Consider the following 21,948-nt stretch of genomic DNA (forward strand, 5'->3'; position numbering starts at 1 on the left):
CAGGACCCCTTTTGGCAGAGCTACCCAGTCGGGGTAGCCGGGGTATCCGTCACAAACTTTATGAGAAGTTTTAAAAGACCTCTTAAGCTTATTAGAAGGTGGAAATGCAGACAAAGCCTTCTGAATAGAATCAGTAACAAATTCTTTAAAATTCATAGGTATATCATGTACATTAGAAGTTGAAGGAACTGCAACCGGCAATGTACTATTACTGATGGACACACTATCTCCATGTAAAAGTTTATCATGACAACTAATACAAATGACATTAGGAGATATAATCTCCACAATTTTACAACAAATGCACTTAGCTTTGGTAGAACCGATGTCAAGCAGCAAAGTTCCAACAGATACTTCTGAGGCAGGATCAGATTGAGACATCTTGCAAAATGTAAGAGAAAAAACAATATATAAAGCAAAATTATCAATTTCCTTATATGACAGTTTCAGGAATGGGAAAAATGCAAATAGCATAGCCCTCTGACATAAAAAAGGGCAAGAGGCAAAAGCAATGGGGCAATAAATAATGAAAAAAGTTTGGCGCACAACATAACTGAATTTTTCTTTGGCGCCAACCATGTCCGGAAATGACACACTTGCGTCACTAACGACTCAACCCTGTGTGAAACCTCTGCGTCAATTACAACGCCGGAAATGACGAACTTGCGTCAACGGACATGTCTTTCGCGCCAAAAAATTCTAGCGCCAAGAATGACGCAATAAAGTGTAGCATTTGGCGCACCCGCGAGCCTAAGTCAGCCCGCAATTTGAAACAAAGTAGTCAATTGAAAAAAAAGACTAAACCCCAGGTAAGAAAAATATTCCTAATATTAACTTTCCCCAAATATGAAACTGACAATCTGCAAAAGGAAATAGATGAACCTGACTCATGGCAAATATAAGTACAATACATATATTTAGAACTTTATATAAATGCATAAAGTGCCAAACCATAGCTGAGGTGTCTTAAGAAATAAAAACATTCTTACCAAAAGACACCCATCCATATATAGCAGATAGCCAAACCAGTACTGAAACAGTTATCAGTAGAGGTAATGGTATATGAGAGTATATCGTCGATCTGAAAAGGGAGGTAGGAGATGAATCTCTACGACCGATAACAGAGAACCTATAAAAAAGACCCCCGTTAGGAAAATCATTGCATTCAATAGGTGATACTCTCCACGTCCCTCTGACATTCGCTGTACTCAGAGGAATCGGGCTTCAAAATGCTGAGAAGCGCATGTCAACGTAGAAATCTTAGCACAAACTTACTTCACCACCTCCATAGGAGGCAAAGTTTGTAAAACTGAATTGTGGGTGTGGTGAGGCGTGTATTTATAGGCATTTTGAGGTTTGGGAAACTTTTCCCCTCCTGGTAGGATTGTATATCCCATACGTCACTAGCTCATGGACTCTTGCCAATTACATGAAAGAAATTGGACGATACGAATCCATTAGCTCTGGGTTCTTGCCCTTTTTAGGTATTAGCATAATCGTAGAAGCAGAGAAGAGGATGGGATCTTTCCATTGGAGAAATAATCATTAAAAAGGTTCAGCAGGGTTGAAGTTCTTTCAGTTTTTAGAACTTTATATAACTCACCAGGCAGTAGATCAGGACCCAGGGCTTTATCTAGTTTTAATCTATCTATTGCCTGGTGAATTCCTTGTTCTAAGATAGGCGCGTTTAATATTTCTAAAGCTTCAGGGGTCAGTGTAGGCAGATAAATTTTCTGCCAAAACGTATGTTTATTATTAGAGTTTATTTCTGAGGCAGAATACAGTTGCTTAAAATATTTGAAAAATTTCATATTGATTGATTCAGTATTAGTTTTTCTAACTCCATCTCTGTTAATTGCCGTAATCTGTTTATAAGAATCCTGTAATTAAATGCATTTAGCAAGGAATTTCCCAATCTTGTTACCATACCGATAAAATTTAGCTCTGGGTCTAAGCTCCTGAATTGAGGATTTCTGTGCGTTAATTTCCCATTCCTGCTTAGCCTTGATATATTGGTTCCAATTTAGTTGGTTGGGTAAGTATTATATTTATTTTTAAGGTAGTTCGAGAGTTCAACTTCCTTATTGAGATACTTTTTCCTCAGTCTAGCAGTATAGCTTTTAATTTCCCGTCTAATAACGACTTTTGCCGTTTCCCAAAAAATCTAATTTTTATGGCTATATGAATTATTCTGTGTAGTATATTTGTACCATTTACCAATAAGCCACTTCTTGAAATCAACATTGTTAAATAGGAAGCGGGAGAAACTATAGCTCCTAGAAAGCTCATAATTCATATCACCCCATGCCAGATCCAACGAAATAGGGGCATGGTCTGATATGGTAAAGTCCCCGATCTACGCTTTAGGGTTAAAGGGACACTCAGGTCAAATTAAATGTTCATGATTCAGATACAGCATTTCATTTTAAACAACTTTCCAATTTACTTCCATTAAAAAAAATGTGCAGTCTCTTTTATATTTACACTTTTTGAGTCACCAGCTCCTATTGTCATGTGCAAGAATTCACAGACTATACGTATATGCATTTGTGATTGGCTGATTGATATCACATGGTACAGGGGGAGTGGAAATATACATAACTTTGAAATTTGTTAGAAAAAAAAATCTACTTTTTTGAAATTCAGAGTAAATGCTATTGTATTGTCTTGTTATCTTTCACTTGTTGATTATGAAAATCTACTGTATTTACTGGTCCTTTAAGTCCAAAAACTTTGTCTGAAACTAGAAAAAAAATCAATACGAGAAAAAGATTTATATTGTTTGGATTCACATGAAAAAGCACAACTTCAGATTATGAAATCGCCATATGTCCTTGATTTTAAGTGCACTACAAAAAGATTTTAGAGGTCTTTTATTTGTTCTTATCCTATGGATGCCCATTGTTTGAAACCTATCAATATTATTAAACACCATATTGAACTCACCAGCAACAATTAAGTTAGAATTTGCATAATCAAATAGTTGATTTTTAAGTTGTCCCCAGAAGTTCTCATCAATATTATTAGGTCCATATACATTACAAAGAGTGATTGAGCGTTTTCCAAAGTCTATTTTTAAAATAATAAATCGCTCCCTTGAGTCTAATTCCAGAAACGTGATTTGGTACTCTAATCTCCACAGAATTGCTACTCCGCGTTTACGTGAAGAAGTGGCAATGACTTCCCCTACCCAATTCGTTTTAAGTTTTTATTCTCAACTTCTGAGACGTGGGTCTCCTGTAAAAAAGCTATATCTGCTCTACTTTTCTTAAGCTGACATAGGATCTGTTTCCTTTACATCGGATTCGTAATACCCCCTATATTCCAGGAAATCATTTTTAACTTGGTCAATTGGTCAATTGTTAACCCTAAATATATAGGCAAAAGGAAATGAGAGTTAAGGAAAAAAACACCCCTACCAGCCCCACGCCCCGGATAGCAGAGACAAAGAGGAAAATAAGTTAAAAAACTGTTGGAATCAGTCCTATTCAGCATAAAATAGATATACAGCGACCAATCAAGATATTAGAAATTTACAAAAGATAAAAATTCAAATCACAGTGTCCCTTTAAACTGATACTAAAATGCATGCGGCTGGAAAAAGTACACTTAGTGATACTGGCTCGCACCGGGATGACAACCAAAAACGTTTAAACTTTACAATTTAATAAATTATACAGAAAAAACTATTATACATTAGGGCTGCAACTAATCATATGCTGATTATTTTTACCATTAGTCAATTATATAAAAATTCAACACCATTTTTTAAAGGGACAGTCTACTTGATTTTTTTTATTGTTTAAGATAGATAACACCTTTACTACCCAGTCCCCAGCTTTGCACAACAAAACTGTTATATTAATACACTTTATAACCTCTAAAATTCTGCTTGTTTCTAAGCTCTTGCCTCTTATCTCAGTGAATTTTATTAGCTTTTCGCAGCTACACAGTGCTAGTCCATGTGTGCCATATAGTTAACAATGTGCCCACTTCTGTGGGGTTATGCATGAGTCAGTACTCATGGGCTAAAATGCAAACAAATCTGTCAAAAGCAATGAGATAAGGGGGCATTCTGCAGAGACTTAGATACAAGGTAATCACAGAGGTAAAAAGTATATTAATATAACTGAGATAAGGAGCAGTCTGCAGAGGCTTAGATACAAGGTAATCACAGAGGTTAAAAGTATATTAATATAACTGAGATAAGGATAAGTCTGCAGAGGCTTAGATACAAGGTAATCACAGAGGTAAAAAGTATATTAATATAACAGATAAGGGGCAGTCTGCAGAGGCTTAGATACAAGGTAATCACAGAGGTAAAAACTAAAAAGTATATTAATATAACTGAGATAAGGAGCAGTCTGCAGAGGCTTAGATACAAGGTAATCACAGAGGTAAAAAGTATATTAATATAACAGATAATGAGCAGTCTGCAGAGGGTTAGATAAAGGGTAATCACAGAGGTAAAAAGTATATTAATCTAACTGAGATAAGGGGCAGTCTGCAGAGGCTTAGATACAAGGTAATCACACAGGTAAAAAGTATATTAATATAACTGAGATAAGGGGGCAGTCTGCAGAGGCTTAGATACAAGGTAATCACAGAGGTAAAAAGTGTATTAATATAACCGTGTTGGTTATGTAAAACTTGGTAATAAAACAGATTATCTTTTTAAACAATACAACATTTTCAAGTATGTTGTCCTTTCAACATAAAGCACACAAATTTAGGTTTACAAATATAAACTTCAGCCCACAATTTTTACATTAACACAACTTTTTGTCAAATTTTTAAGCAACGGAACACATTTAAATAATTAAGCTAAACAAAACCACAAACTGAACTAGAAGGAGGTAGATTATCACTGTTTATAACATTCTGTTATTCACTCCCAAAAAAACTTTACATTAACCCTTTTGTGCCGGGGTTAACTTGTCTACATTGGAACAAGTGTTCCGATGTAAACAAATTTAAATCTCGTGATCGTGCAAGTGATCACGAGATTTTAATGATGGGATCGCGTCAGGGGGCGTTCCCTATGATGCTAGGCACGCCCTCCAGACCGCGATCCCATCAGGGAAGCGCTAGTGGCTTCAGGAAAGCCAAGCGGTTAGGATGTATTTCGTCCTTCGGCCCTAAAGCCCAGCAAAATTCGGACGAAATACAACATCCTAATGGCGTTAAAGGGTTAAAATGAAAAAAACAAAACAAAATGTCAACAAGCTCCTGGCTGAGGCTGGCTCTCTTTTTGCAAGTTATGTTGCCTGCAGCAGAGAAGAGGCGCTCAGATGGTGTTGAGGTGCCTGGGATGAATAAGTAGGGTTTTGCTAATGTAGCCAAGGTGGGATATTTATCTGTTAGCTCTCCATCAATGCAAAGTGTTTTCCTCCTTGGCAAGGGGCCTCTCAACAAAGTAACCTGCACTTCATTCTAACTTAAATATCTGTATGCAGTGGTAAATAGCCAGCTATAATGTTAGGGGGAAAGATCTAGTCTGCAAAATAACACAGTATATTCTTAGAGGTTGAATCATCTGGTACATATCACGATTTATTAAATAAAATATATATATATATATATATATATATATATATATATATATATATATATATATATACACAGTTATCTATACAGTACATATAATCATGAATATCACGCAATCAGCTAATTACAGATAATAGAGCACATCAATTCCAATAACTCCCATCAATCTAGGGCTAAGTGTAAATACTACGCTTGGCACACTATCATGCAAAGCTAGTGCCAAATCACCTGATTCAATATAAACAAACCAAATGATGACTCCTATTTTTTCTGGGTTGCACAGATGATCTAACCCACATAAGCCAAGAGTATTTGTAAGCTGAAAAAGAAACCTATACTGTCCTGAACAAGTGAAAAGTAAATGTCTGTAGACGTCCTTTAGGCGAACGACGTAACCATAAAACACAATACCATGTGCAGGAGTTTATCGACGTGAAGCAGCTGGTGCCGTGCACAGACCAACTGGTCGATAATGAAATTTGATGATTATTATTATTGATTAGTTGTTGGAGCTCTATTATACATTGTATAAAATCATTATTTACATGCAAAATAACTATGAACGATTAAGCAACGTTACCTTATGGGTTTCAAGCTTACGGAATATACTTGTAATATACATACAGATAAACTGCAAATAGGCTGGTGACTTAACCCTTGTGAAATAAAAGAAAAAATCATTCCTTAACTCAACATTCTTACCAATTATTGGCCTTGAAAATAAAACCTGTTACCACCTTCACTAGCAGCGAAGAACACTGTGTCAAGGTCACTCTCGTAATGCTCTGATCCTCATTAAGCAGCTGTGTAAAAGACACCACGTCCCCAGCAAACCTCTAACACCCAGCCTCATATGGGACACTGTAGACTGGGCTATGTAAAGTGATCTTGCCCTAGTATTAGAGAGCCCTGGAAGCTGGTTATACACTGTACCGATTAATACGTATGGGGATGTGTACGTCAGTCTGTCATCTGCATTCTGTCAGCTCATTCCATGCACACCCACCCCAAGTCCCACAATCCCCAAAACATCCTCAATCTCCTCCATAACAAGATCAGACTTTTCCAGAACTTCCCTGGTCTAGGGTGCAGGTGTAAAGTGCTATCCCCTCTCTACGCCCAGAACCCCACATCCTATTCTACCAGCACTACAGGTGTAAAGCGCTATCCCCTTTATGCCCAGAACCCCACATCCTAGTCTACCAGCACTACAGGTGTAAAGCGCTATCCCCTTTATGCCCAGAACCCCACATCCTATTCTACCAGCACTACAGGTGTAAAGCGCTATCCCCTTTATGCCCAGAACCCCACATCCTATTCTAGTAGCACTACCCTCTGAGAATGTCCAGGCTACAGGTGTAAAGTGCTATCCCCTCTACGCCCAGAACCCCACATTCTATTCTATCAGCACTACAGGTGTAAAGCGCTATCCCCTTTATGCCCAGAACCCCACATCCTATTCTACCAGCACTACCCTCTGAGAATGTCCAGGCTACAGGTTTAAAGTGCTATCCCCCTCTCTACGCCCAGAACCCCACATCCTATTCTACCAGCACTACCCTCTGAGAATGTCCAGGCTACAGGAGTAAAGTGCTATCCCCTCTCTACGCCCAGAACCCCACATCCTATTCTACCAGCACTACAGGTGTAAAGCGCTATCCCCTCTACGCCCAGAACCCCACATCCTATTCTACCAGCACTGCCCTCTGAGAATGTCCAGGCTACAGGTGTAAAGTGCTATCCTCCTCTCTACGCCCAGAACCCCATATCCTATTCTACCAGCACTGCCCTCTGAGAATGTCCAGGCTACAGGTGTAAAGTGCTATCCTCCTCTCTACGCCCAGAACCCCATATCCTATTCTACCAGCACTGCCCTCTGAGAATGTCCAGGCTACAGGTGTAAAGTGCTATCCCCCTCTCTACGCCCAGAACCCCACATCCTATTCTACCAGCACTGCCCTCTGAGAATGTCCAGGCTACAGGTGTAAAGTGCTATCCCCCTCTCTACGCCCAGAACCCCATATCCTATTCTACCAGCACTGCCCTCTGAGAATGTCCAGGCTACAGGTGTAAAGTGCTATCCCCCTCTCTACGCCCAGAACCCCACATCCTATTCTACTAGCACTGCCCTCTGAGAATGTCCAGGCTACAGGTGTAAAGTGCTATCCCCCTCTCTACGCCCAGAACCCCACATCCTATTCTACCAGCACTACCCTCTGAGAATGTCCAGGCTACAGGTGTAAAGCGCTATCCCCTCTACGCCCAGATCCCCACATTCTATTCTGAGAAGGACCAGGCTACAGGTGTAAAGCGCTATCCCCACTCTACGCCTAGAACCCCACAGCAATGCCATCTGAGATGGTCCAGATGTAAAGCGCCCCAAAGGCAGAACTTTTTTTCCCCACTTTCTGCAATGAGATGCTGTATTTGACTGTTCTCTTCAAATTGGCTGCACTGTGTTAAGGAAAATCTTACATAGTGCAGCCAAAGCACAGCGCTGTTTGAAGATAAAAGCCTGATGGGGAGCAGTGATGCAAAGCGAAAGTGCATGTGTCTCGTTCTACCAGCACTACCCTCTGAGAAGATCCAGGCTAGTGGCTACAGGTGTAAAGCACCATCCCCTCTCTATGCCCAGAACACCACAGCACTGCCATCTGAGATGGTCCAGATGTAAAGCGCCCCAAAGGCAGAACTTTTTTTCCCCACTTTCTGCAATGAGATGCTGTATTTGACTGTTCTCTTCAAATTGGCTGCACTGTGTTAAGGAAAATCTTACATAGTGCAGCCAAAGCACAGCGCTGTTTGAAGATAAAAGCCTGATGGGGAGCAGTGATGCAAAGCGAAAGTGCATGTGTCTCGTTCTTTCTGCAGACATGTTTCATTTTCTGCAATGACATCTCAGATCACAGCATGTTCTGCCATGGGGTAAAGCGTTATCCCCTATCTAGACCCAGAACCCTAGACACTATTCTACCAGCACTGCTCTCTGAGAAGGTCCAGGCTACAGGTGTAAAGCTATATAATTAACAGATAAGAGCTGACTAGCACTACAATCAAAAAACGTGGGAACAACTTATCAAATAAAAATATTTGTATGAGATAAGGTGCTAATCCTCCAAAATAGCAATTATACAAAAAGAGAAAATATGGGGGCTTACAGCACTATTCCCTACTAATAAAACATAGCCTTTATTAATTAAAATCATTAACAGAAGGTAATATCACATTTAATCACCTGCTCACATACCACCCTCCCACTGGGTAAGTTTATATAGAACTGAAAAAAGCAGAGTGAATAAGAAAATAAACTGAGAAAGTTAAAAAAGAAAACATCACACTATTGCAAAAGAGTCCTGGGTGATATACTGGTACCTCGGCATCAGGTGGGATAGTGGAAAGGCAAATTAGAATAGTGCCGCAAACAAGTTGGCGCCATACACAGCCTTTTTTAATGCTAAAATGAAGCTACAGGTATAAAGTGCTATCCCCTCTACGCCCAGAACCCCACACCATATTCTACCAGCACTGCCCTCTGAGAAGGTCCAAGTACAGATGTAAAGCGCAATCCCCTATCTAGACCCAGAACCTCACACTCTATATACCTCTGCCCAAGTCCAGGTTTCATAAACTCACATATATAGAGTACTGTTCCCATTAACAGACCAATGGAAAAGTACCATATTTAGACCATTTTCAAGTTCCATTTCCCCAGCCTTGCTCCCTCTCCGGTGTATCAGGACCCCTGCCCCATCTAATCACCCGTAGCCCTGTTCCTCCCCCATTTCCAATACAAGAATCCTCACTACTACTTCTCACTACACAAGGCTCTACTTCCAGGCTGAGGCTCCCCAGAACCACCAGCAAAATCCTCTAGGAGTCCCTAGGCCACCCGCAAATCCTCTTGGAGCCCCAATCTTGGAGCCCCAAGGCCACCCGCAAATCCTCTAGGAGCCCCAAGGCCACCCGCAAATCCTCTTGGAGCCCCAATCTCGGAGCCCCAAGGCCACCCGCAAATCCTCTAGGAGTCCCTAGGCCACCCGCAAATCCTCTAGGAGCCCCAAGGCCACCCGCAAATCCTCTAGGAGCCCCAAGGCCACCCGCAAATCCTCTAGGAGCCCCAAGGCCACCCGCAAATCCTCTAGGAGCCCCAAGGCCACCCGCAAATCCTCTAGGAGCCCCAAGGCCACCCGCAAATCCTCTAGGAGCCCCAAGGCCACCCGCAAATCCTCTAGGAGCCCCTAGGCCACCCGCAAATCCTCTAGGAGCCCCAAGGCCACCCGCAAATCCTCTAGGAGCCCCAAGGCCACCCGCAAATCCTCTAGGAGCCCCAAGGCCACCCGCAAATCCTCTAGGAGCCCCAAGGCCACCCGCAAATCCTCTAGGAGCCCCAAGGCCACCCGCAAATCCTCTAGGAGCCCCTAGGCCACCCGCAAATCCTCTAGGAGCCCCAAGGCCACCCGCAAATCCTCTAGGAGCCCCAAGGCCACCCGCAAATCCTCTAGGAGCCCCAAGGCCACTCGCAAATCCTCTAGGAGCCCCAAGGCCACCCGCAAATCCTCTAGGAGCCCCAAGGCCACCCGCAAATCCTCTAGGAGCCCCTAGGCCACCCGCAAATCCTCTAGGAGCCCCTAGGCCATCTGCAAATCCTCTAGGAGCCCCTAGGCCATCTGCAAATCCTCTAGGAGCCCCTAGGCCATCTTCAAATCCTCTAGGAGCCCCTAGACCACCCGCAAATCCTCTAGGAGCCCCAAGGCCACCCGCAAATCCTCTAGGAGCCCCAAGGCCACTCGCAAATCCTCTAGGAGCCCCAAGGCCACCCGCAAATCCTCTAGGAGCCCCAAGGCCACCCGCAAATCCTCTAGGAGCCCCTAGGCCACCCGCAAATCCTCTAGGAGCCCCTAGGCCATCTGCAAATCCTCTAGGAGCCCCTAGGCCATCTGCAAATCCTCTAGGAGCCCCTAGGCCACCCGCAAATCCTCTAGGAGCCCCTAGGCCATCTGCAAATCCTCTAGGAGCCCCTAGGCCACCCGCAAATCCTCTAGGAGCCCCTAGGCCATCTGCAAATCCTCTAGGAGCCCCTAGGCCACCCGCAAATCCTCTAGGAGCCCCAAGGCCATCCGCAAATCCTCTAGGAGCCCCAAGGCCATCCGCAAATCCTCTAGGAGCCACAGGGCCACCATCCGCAAATCCTCTAGGAGCCACAGGGCCACCCTCCATAGTTCATCTCTTCTCCCCACACAAGAGCACTGCTCCCCAGTCCTACTTCCTGATTCTAGGCCCAGGTCCCTCAGAGCCCTGCCCCATCTCTGTACCCCAGACCCAGTTACCCTATTTTCTGTTCCTCTTCGATTCCAGACCAAAAGACCACACTGCTTCTTTCCAATGAGGTCAGTTATTCCAGACACCCAGCAGTACCCCATCCTCCCAAACCCTCAAGGGGCCTCAGGCTTGTTTGTGCCCCCTGCAGACTTGCCAAGCTATACCCTTCTGACAAATTCAAAGCTTCTCCCTGTCTCCGCTGCAGGCCTAGGGTACTCTCGGTTTACCCTAAAACTCAGAGCCCGGTATCCCTCGTTTCTTGGCCTTGCAGCCTGGTACCATCCTGAATTGCTCACAGTTTTACACCGCCTATGTCCACGACCCCCGTCCCTGCTCACCTCTCCCTACTGCCAGGCCCAGCGCGCCTCCTTCCCCAAGTGGCCATATTGGAGACTCGGCTCACAAATGTCTCCACAGAGGCAGCGCGGCAGAGAGGTATGCTGGGAGATGTAGTCCGTGCGAACCGCTCTAGCCCGTAGAACGTGGAAACTGAAACTACCTATCCCAGTGTGCTTTGCGCTTCAAGGCTTTCTGTGTCGCACGAAGACTCATTGGAAATGTAGTTCTTTTTAAGATGACTGAAAGTCATAAGGACTAACAGCGTCCTGTCATGGATTTCTTCCCCACGTCAGCAGCCTGAGGGCATCAGCAGGGAATGGTGCTCTCTACTATGCCCAGTGTATGCCATGTGTGATATTAATCTGAGGGGCCTGAGGGCATTAGCAGGGAATGGTGCTCTCTACTATGCCCAGTGTATGCCATGTGTGATACTAATAGGGCATCAGCAGGGAGTGGTGCTCTCTACTATGCCCAGTGTATGCCATGTGTGATATTAATCTGAGGGCATCAGCAGGGAATGGTGCTCTCTACTATGCCAAGTGTATGCCATGTGTGATATTAATCTGAGGGCATCAGCAGGGAATGGTGCTCTCTACTATGCCCAGTGTATGCCATGTGTGATATTAATCTGAGGGCATCAGCAGGGAATGGTGCTCTCTACTATGCCCAGTGTATGCCATATGTGATACTAATAGGGCATCAGCAGGGAATGGTGCTCTCTACTGTGCCCAATGTATGCCATGTGTGGTACTAATCTGAGGGCATCAGCAGGGAATGGTGCTCTCTTCTGTGCCCAATGTATGCCATGTGTGGTACTAATCTGAGGGCATAAGCAGGGAATGGTGCTCTCTTCTGTGCCCAATGTATGCCATGTGTGGTACTAATCTGAGGGCATCAGCAGGGAATGGTGCTCTCTACTATGCCCAGTGTATGCCATGTGTGGTACTAATCTGAGGGCATCAGCAGGGAATGGTGCTCTCTACTATGCCCAGTGTATGCCATGTGTGGTACTAATCTGAGGGCATCAGCAGGGAATGGTGCTCTCTACTGTGCACAATGTATGCCATGTGTGGTACTAATCTGAGGGCATCAGCAGTGAACGGTGTTCTTTATTCTGCCCAATGTATGCAATGTGTGGTACTAATCTGAGGGCATCAGCAGGGAATGGTGCTCTCTACTGTGCACAATGTATGCCATGTGTGGTACTAATCTGAGGGCATCAGCAGTGAACAGTGTTCTTTATTCTGCCCAATGTATGCCATGTGTGATATTTATCTGAGGGCATCAGCAGGGAATGGTGCTCTCTACTGTGCACAATGTATGCCATGTGTGGTACTAATCTGAGGGCATCAGCAGTGAACGGTGTTCTTTATTCTGCCCAATGTATGCAATGTGTGGTACTAATCTGAGGGCATCAGCAGGGAATGGTGCTCTCTACTGTGCACAATGTATGCCATGTGTGGTACTAATCTGAGGGCATCAGCAGTGAACAGTGTTCTTTATTCTGCCCAATGTATGCCATGTGTGATATTTATCTGAGGGCATCAGCAGGGAATGGTGCTCTCTACTGTGCACAATGTATGCCATGTGTGGTACTAATCTGAGGGCATCAGCAGTGAACTGTGTTCTTTATTCTGCCCAATGTATGCAATGTGTGGTACTAATCTGAGGGCATCAGCAGGGAATGGTGCTCTCTACTGTGCACAATGTATGCCATGTGTGGTACTAATCTGAGGGCATCAGCAGTGAACGGTGTTCTTTATTCTGCCCAATGTATGCCATGTGTGATATTTATCTGAGGGCATCAGCAGGGAATGGTGCTCTCTACTGTGCACAATGTATGCCATGTGCGATATTAATCTGAGGGCATCAGCAGGGAATGGTGCTCTCTACTGTGCCCAATGTATGCCATGTGTGGTACTAATCTGAGGGCATCGGCAGGGAATGGTGCTCTCTACTATGCCCAGTGTATGCCATGTGTGATATTAATCTGAGGGCATCAGCAGGGAATGGTGCTCTCTACTATGCCCAGTGTATGCCATGTGTGGTACTAATCTGAGGGCATCAGCAGGGAATGGTGCTCTCTTCTGTGCACAATGTATGCCATGTGTTGTACTAATCTGAGGGCATCAGCAGGGAATAGTGTTCTCTACTGTGCCCAATGTATGCCATGTGCAATATTAATCTGAGGGCATCAGCAGGGAATGGTGCTCTCTACTGTGCCCAATGTATGCCATGTGTGATATTAATCTGAGGGCATCAGCGGGGAATAGTGTTCTCTACTGTGCCCAATGTATGCTATGTGCAATATTAAGGGCATCAGCAGGGAGTGGTACTCTCTACTGTGCCCAATGTATGTCATGTGTGATATTTATCTGAGGGCATCAGCATGGAATGGTGCTCACTACTATGCCCAGTGTATGCCATGTGTGATATTAATCTGAGGGCATCAGCAGGGAATGGTGCTGTCTACTATGCCCAGTGTATGCCATGTGTGATATTAATCTGAGGGCATTAGCAGGGAATGGTGCTCTCTACTATGCCCAGTGTATGCCATGTGTGATATTAATCTGAGGGCATCAGCAGGGACTGATGCTCTCTACTGTGCACAATGTATGCCATGTGTGGTACTAATCTGAGGGCATCAGCAGGGAATGGTGCTCTCTACTGTGCCCAATGTATGCCATGTGTGGTACTAATCTGAGGGCACCAGCAGGGAATGGTGCTCTCTACTGTGCACAATGTATGCCATGTGCGATATTAATCTGAGGGCATCAGCAGGGAATGATGCTCTCTACTGTGGCCAATGTATGCCATGTGTGGTACTAATAGGGCATCAGCAGGGAATAGTGTTCTCTACTGTGCCCAATGTATGCCATGTGTGGTACTAATCTGAGGGCATCAGCAGGGAATAGTGTTCTCTACTGTGCCCAATGTATGCCATATGTGGTACTAATCTGAGGGCATCAGCAGGGAACGGTGTTCTTTACTCTGCCCAACGTATGCCATATGTGGTACTAATCTATATATACACACACACCTATATATACATAAAAATACACTGAAAATACACATATATATATATATACACACCACCAGCAAAAAAGATTATGACTCACTGAAGGTTCAGATGATGGTTAGCATTTTTATTTTCAATAAAGTATTGCCTAATAAAGGTATGTACATTGTGTTTTTAGACATAATGCTATTGCACACTTAATAGACTACTGTATAGTGTAAATATGACTTTGCACTGGGAAACAAAACAATTAGTGTGACTCACTTTACTGCTATATTAATTTTATTTCGGTGGTCTGGAACCAAACCTGCAATGTCTCTGAGGTATGCATGTATGTAATATGTGTAAAAATGGCAAATAGTCTCTGGGACTCAATAAATATTAGAGACTGAACAATATGGGCTAGATTACAAGTTACGCACAAGCGATAAGGGGTTTATCGTGGCTGTAGCGTGAGTATAACAGGTTGAAAGTAAACGCGTTTGCTTCAGCGCAATTAAATTTACTGTGCGTCGAGTTAGTGTGACTTCAGAGCTTTCGTTAACAGTTACACTCAATAGTGCTCTCTACTATGCCCAGTGTATGCCATGTGTGGTACTAATCTGAGGGCATCAGCAGGGAATGGTGCTCTCTACTATGCCCAGTGTATGCCATGTGTTGTACTAATCTGAGGGCATCAGCAGGGAATGGTGCTCTCTACTATGCCCAGTGTATGCCATGTGTGGTACTAATCTGAGGGCATCAGCAGGGAATGGTGCTCTCTACTATGCCCAGTGTATGCCATGTGTTGTACTAATCTGAGGGCATCAGCAGGGAATGGTGCTCTCTACTGTGCCCAATGTATGCCATGTGTGGTACTAATCTGAGGGCATCAGCAGGGAATAGTGTTCTCTACTGTGCCCAATGTATGCCATGTGCGATATTAATCTGAGGGCATCAGCAGGGAATGGTGCTCTCTACTGTGCCCAATGTATGCCATGTGTGATATTTATCTGAGGGCATCAGCAGGGAATGGTGCTCTCTACTATGCCCAGTGTATGTCATGTGTGATATTAATCTGAGGGCATCAGCATGGAATTGTGCTCACTACTATGCCCAGTGTATGCCATGTGTGATATTAATCTGAGGGCATCAGCAGGGAATGGTGCTCTCTACTGTGCCCAATGTATGCCATGTGTGGTACTAATCTGAGGGCATCAGCAGGGAATGGTTCTCTCTACTGTGCCCAATGTATGCCATGTGCGATATTAATCTGAGGGCATCAGCAGGGAATGGTGCTCTCTACTGTGCCCAATGTATGCCATGTGTGATATTAATCTGAGGGCATCAGCATGGAATGGTGCTCACTACTATGCCCAGTGTATGCCATGTGTGATATTAATCTGAGGGCATCAGCAGGGAATGGTGCTCTCTACTATGCCCAGTGTATGCCATTTGTGATATTAATCTGAGGGCATCAGCAGGGAATGGTGCTCTCTACTATGCCCAGTGTATGCCATGTGTGGTACTATTCTGAGGGCATCAGCAGGGAATGGTGCTCTCTACTGTGCCCAATGTATGCCATGTGTGGTACTAATCTGAGGGCATCAGCAGGGAATGGTGCTCTCTATTGTGCCCAATGTATGCCATGTGTGATATTAATCTGAGGGCATCAGAGGGAATGGTGCTCTCTACTGTGCCCAATGTATGCCATGTGTGGTACTAATCTGAGGGCATCAGCAGGGAAGTGTGCTCTTTACTGTGCCCAATGTATGCCATGTGTGGTACTAATCTGAGGGCATCAGCAGGGAATGGTGCTCTCTACTGTGCCCAATGTATGCCATGTGTGATATTAATCTGAGGGCATCAGCAGGGAATGGTGCTCTCTACTGTGCCCAATGTATGCCATGTGTGGTACTAATCTGAGGCCATCAGCAGGGAATGGTGCTCTCTACTGTCTACTGTGCCCAATGTATGCCATGTGTGATATTTATCTGAGGGCATCAGCAGGGAATGGTGCTCTCTACTATGCCCAGTGTATGTCATGTGTGATATTAATCTGAGGGCATCAGCAGGGAATGGTGCTGTCTACTATGCCCAGTGTATGCCATGTGTGATATTAATCTGAGGGCATCAGCAGGGAATGGTGCTCTCTACTGTGCCCAATGTATGCCATGTGTGATATTAATCTGAGGGCATCAGCAGGGAATGGTGCTGTCTACTATGCCCAGTGTATGCCATTTGTGATATTAATCTGAGGGCATCAGCAGGGAATGGTGCTCTCTACTATGCCCAGTGTATGCCATGTGTGGTACTAATCTGAGGGCATCAGCAGGGAATGGTGTTCTCTACTGTGCCCAATGTATGCCATGTGCGATATTAATCTGAGGGCATCAGCAGGGAATGGTGCTCTCTACTGTGCCCAATGTATGCCATGTGTGATATTTATCTGAGGGCATCAGCAGGGAATGGTGCTCTCTACTATGCCCAGTGTATGTCATGTGTGATATTAATCTGAGGGCATCAGCATGGAATTGTGCTCACTACTATGCCCAGTGTATGCCATGTGTGATATTAATCTGAGGGCATCAGCAGGGAATGGTGCTCTCTACTGTGCCCAATGTATGCCATGTGTGGTACTAATCTGAGGGCATCAGCAGGGAATGGTTCTCTCTACTGTGCCCAATGTATGCCATGTGCGATATTAATCTGAGGGCATCAGCAGGGAATGGTGCTCTCTACTGTGCCCAATGTATGCCATGTGTGATATTAATCTGAGGGCATCAGCATGGAATGGTGCTCACTACTATGCCCAGTGTATGCCATGTGTGATATTAATCTGAGGGCATCAGCAGGGAATGGTGCTCTCTACTATGCCCAGTGTATGCCATTTGTGATATTAATCTGAGGGCATCAGCAGGGAATGGTGCTCTCTACTATGCCCAGTGTATGCCATGTGTGGTACTATTCTGAGGGCATCAGCAGGGAATGGTGCTCTCTACTGTGCCCAATGTATGCCATGTGTGGTACTAATCTGAGGGCATCAGCAGGGAATGGTGCTCTCTATTGTGCCCAATGTATGCCATGTGTGATATTAATCTGAGGGCATCAGAGGGAATGGTGCTCTCTACTGTGCCCAATGTATGCCATGTGTGGTACTAATCTGAGGGCATCAGCAGGGAAGTGTGCTCTTTACTGTGCCCAATGTATGCCATGTGTGGTACTAATCTGAGGGCATCAGCAGGGAATGGTGCTCTCTACTGTGCCCAATGTATGCCATGTGTGATATTAATCTGAGGGCATCAGCAGGGAATGGTGCTCTCTACTGTGCCCAATGTATGCCATGTGTGGTACTAATCTGAGGCCATCAGCAGGGAATGGTGCTCTCTACTGTCTACTGTGCCCAATGTATGCCATGTGTGATATTTATCTGAGGGCATCAGCAGGGAATGGTGCTCTCTACTATGCCCAGTGTATGTCATGTGTGATATTAATCTGAGGGCATCAGCAGGGAATGGTGCTGTCTACTATGCCCAGTGTATGCCATGTGTGATATTAATCTGAGGGCATCAGCAGGGAATGGTGCTCTCTACTGTGCCCAATGTATGCCATGTGTGATATTAATCTGAGGGCATCAGCAGGGAATGGTGCTGTCTACTATGCCCAGTGTATGCCATTTGTGATATTAATCTGAGGGCATCAGCAGGGAATGGTGCTCTCTACTATGCCCAGTGTATGCCATGTGTGGTACTAATCTGAGGGCATCAGCAGGGAATGGTGTTCTCTACTGTGCCCAATGTATGCCATGTGCGATATTAATCTGAGGGCATCAGCAGGGAATGGTGCTCTCTACTGTGCACAATGTATGCCATGTGTGGTACTAATCTGAGGGCATCAGCAGGGAATGGTGCTCTCTACTGTGCCCAATGTATGCCATGTGTGGTACTAATCTGAGGGCATCAGCAGGGAATGGTGCTCTCTACTGTGCCCAATGTATGCCATGTGTGATATTAATCTGAGGGCATCAGCAGGGAATGGTGCTCTCTACTGTGCCCAATGTATGCCATGTGTGGTTCTAATCTGAGGGCATCAGCAGGGAACGGTGTTCTTTACTCTGCCCAATGTATGCCATATGTGGTACTAATAGGGCATCAGCAGGGAATAGTGTTCTCTAATGTGCACAATGTATGCAATGTGTGGTACTAATCTGAGGGCATCAGCAGGGAATAGTGTTCTCTACTGTGCCCAATGTATGCCATATGTGGTTCTAATCTGAGGGCATCAGCAGGGAACGGTGTTCTTTACTCTGCCCAATGTATGCCATATGTGGTACTAATCTATATATAAACACACACCTATATATACATAAAAATACACTGAAAATACACACACATATATATATATACACACCACCAGCAAAAAAAGATTATGACTCACTGAAGGTTCAGATGATGGTTAGCATTTTTATTTTCAATAAAGTATTGCCTAATAAAGGTATGTACATTGTGTTTTTAGACATAATGCTATTGCACACTTAATAGACTACTGTATAGTGTAAATATGACTTTGCACTGGGAAACAAAACAATTAGTGTGACTCACTTTACTGCTATATTAATTTTATTTCGGTGGTCTGGAACCAAACCTGCAATGTCTCTGAGGTATGCATGTATGTAATATGTGTAAAAATGGCAAATAGTCTCTGGGACTCAATAAATATTAGAGACTGAACACTATGGGCTAGATTATGAGTTACGCACAAGCGATAAGGGGTTTATCATGGCTGTAGCGTGAGTATAACAGGTTGAAAGTAAACGCGTTTGCTTCAGCGCAATTAAATTTACTGTGCGTTGAGTTAGTGTGACTTCAGAGCTTTCGTTAACAGTTACACTCGACTAGAAAGTTGCACAAAACACATCAAAATTATTTTTATAAGTACAGTTACACTCATAATAACACTGATAAAAATGATTAAAAAAGAAGATATTGCATAAAAAAGTTATAAGGACTGGAAGATATGAGGTCTCAAAAAAAAAAAAAGTCTGCAAAGGACTTTAACATATAAACATATTAGAGATGTGCAGAGAATTTTTTTTATTTTGGACAAAATTTTAATTCCCAATAATAGAGGAAATTTGTTTCCCCAAATATGCGTTCCCTGCACTATTCAGTTTCAGTAAACATTAACATTAGTTTTCGTTAAAACAAATGTAAATGTTTTGAAACTACAGGTGAAAAGTGGACATGTGGGGAGCACGCTAACCCAATCCTCTTCTTGGTAGAGTCCTTGCCGCGCTAACAGGAAGCTAAGCAGTTCGGCTCCAAGGACCGGAACTAAATTTAGTGCATATCCTGGGTGCCAAGCTCTCTAAGCCTCATATTAGCGCGGCCATGGCTCTAGCAAGAAAAAGATCAGGTTAGCGTTGATGAATAAATACTGACTAAAACTAATGCACTTCTCTAATAAATATACATGTCTAAATATGTATATGTATGTAATTATATGTATGTATCTGTGTGCATATGTATTTATACGTGTATATATGTATTTATATGTGTATATATGTATTTATATGTGTGCATATGTATTTATATGTGTATATATGTATTTATATGTGTATATATGTATTTATATGTGTATATATGTATTTATATGTGTGCATATGTATTTATATGTGTGCATATGTATTTATATGTGTATATATGTATTTATATGTGTGTATATATGTATTTATATGTGTGTATATATGTATTTATATGTGTATATATGTATGTATATGTGTATATATGTATGTATATGTGTATATATGTATTTATATGTGTATATATGTATTTATATGTGTATATATGTATTTATATGTGTATATATGTGTTTATGTGTGTATATATGTATTTATGTGTGTATATATGTATTTATATGTGTGCATATGTATTTATATGTGTGCATATGTATTTATATGTGTGCATATGTATTTATATGTGTATATATGTATTTATATGTGTGCATATGTATATATGTATATGTGTGCATATGTATATATGTATATGTGTGTATATATATGTATTTATATGTGTATATATGTATTTATATGTGTTTATATGTGTATATATGTATTTATATGTGTGCATATGTATTTATATGTGTGCATATGTATTTATATGTGTATATATGTATTTATATGTGTGCATATGTATTTATATGTGTGCATATGTATTTACAGACATATAAACACATAAATACATAAGTGCATTGGAGCCCTTTGCAGTCAAGTAGCTGAAGACATGTAAAATCTTATTTATGCAATATTCGTATTTAATAAAGGTTATGGCCCATATTTATCAAGCTCCGTACGGAGCTTGAAGGGCCGTGTTTCTGGCGAGTTTTCAGACTCGGCAGAAACACAAGTTATGAAGCAGCGGTCTAAAGACCGTTCTCCATAACCCTGTCCGCCTGCTCTGAGCAGGCGGACAGGAATCGCCGGAAATCAACCCGATCGAGTATGATCGGGTTGATTGACACCCCCTGCAGGCGGCAGATTGGCCGCGAGTCAGCAGGGGGCGGCGTTGCACCAGCAGCTCTTTAGTGAGGTCTTGCGGATCTGATCCGCACTGTCGGATGAGGTCCTCAAGACCTTTGATAAATAGGGGCCTTTGTATTTACTGTAAATATTTCACATTCCTATGTTCCGCACATAGGGGAATATAAATATATATATGTATATATCTATAAATAATCATAACTATATATTTTACCAAAAAAACCCATCATATAGCTCTACCCACTAATTCTCAAGATCTTATTCAAACAGGAAATATATATATATATATATATATATGAATTAAGGAATAAATAGAATATATTCTTCTAAGTGTAGAATATTGGAATGTGAAATAATATTTCATGTCGGGTTTGCGCGCGAGAAAGGGTGTTATTTTTTTCCCCCACTTTTGCGCTTCATTTAAAAAATGGGGTAATATGTTAGCGCTCATGCAAAACCGTTTTACTTTTAATTTGTAATACACACACTACCCAACGTGCGCAAAAAGCTTAATTCTAGCAGAGTTAACGCGCAAGCGGGAGCGATAAATTGCGCTCCACTCATCATCTAGCCCGTAATGTCGATTATGAGGAATCTTTGACTGTGGACTGCTTCTCTTCGCTCCCTCCCTCCTATAATTTGCTATAGCTGAAGGTTTGCTTGCCTTGTCTTTTTAAACTGTAATTGTATTTTTTATTGTTGTAAATATTTCTATTATATGTAGAGAAGTGAGTACACACCGTATTTAACCAACCTGTTACAATGAATTATGATGGTGTAGAACAAATGACAGTATATGATGTTTCTATTCATCTTCATTAGTTACTTTGTATCCGTGGTGTGGGTCCCATTTAAATAAAATCTTGAGAATTATTGGGTAGAGCTATGTTGTGACCTGTTGGCAACGGGTAATGTCATCTCAGATTGAATATTTTTATTGGCAGATTCGGTTGGCAACAGGTTATGTCATTGTGGATTAAGTTATTTTGATTGGCTAATCCATTCGATTTGTCAATTCGGTTAATGTTACACAACTGAATTCTACACATTTGAATAAATGAATGGGCATACTCTGACAGGTAAGGTAAGGTAAATCTGGTGTGATAATAGCGATTCACCATCATCTATACTATAATTGTGTTTGTAATATCCGTCGCCGTCGGCAGTTGCGCACGCATCCTCAATGGAATGTTGGCAGCGCGCGTGC

At 42.8% G+C, this 21,948-nt stretch overlaps 1 protein-coding gene across 2 annotated transcripts in view; it reads right to left on the reverse strand.

Moving 5' to 3' along the window:
• Positions 1 to 21,948, reverse strand: part of TMEM11 (transmembrane protein 11) — a 73,448-nt gene that overhangs the window by 27,758 nt on the left and 23,742 nt on the right. Inside the window, exon 1 of one of the 2 annotated variants that reach the window (XM_053694701.1) lies at positions 11,205 to 11,296. The exons of the other annotated variant lie outside the window; for it this stretch is intronic. Within the exon in view, the coding sequence (XP_053550676.1) occupies positions 11,205 to 11,251 (47 nt within the window). The 5' untranslated portion in view covers positions 11,252 to 11,296. Of the gene's footprint in view, positions 1 to 11,204; positions 11,297 to 21,948 lie in introns of those variants that run through there. 2 annotated transcript variants of the gene reach the window in all.

This window comes from Bombina bombina, chromosome 11, assembly GCF_027579735.1.
Source record: "Bombina bombina isolate aBomBom1 chromosome 11, aBomBom1.pri, whole genome shotgun sequence".
NCBI lineage: Eukaryota > Metazoa > Chordata > Amphibia > Anura > Bombinatoridae > Bombina > Bombina bombina.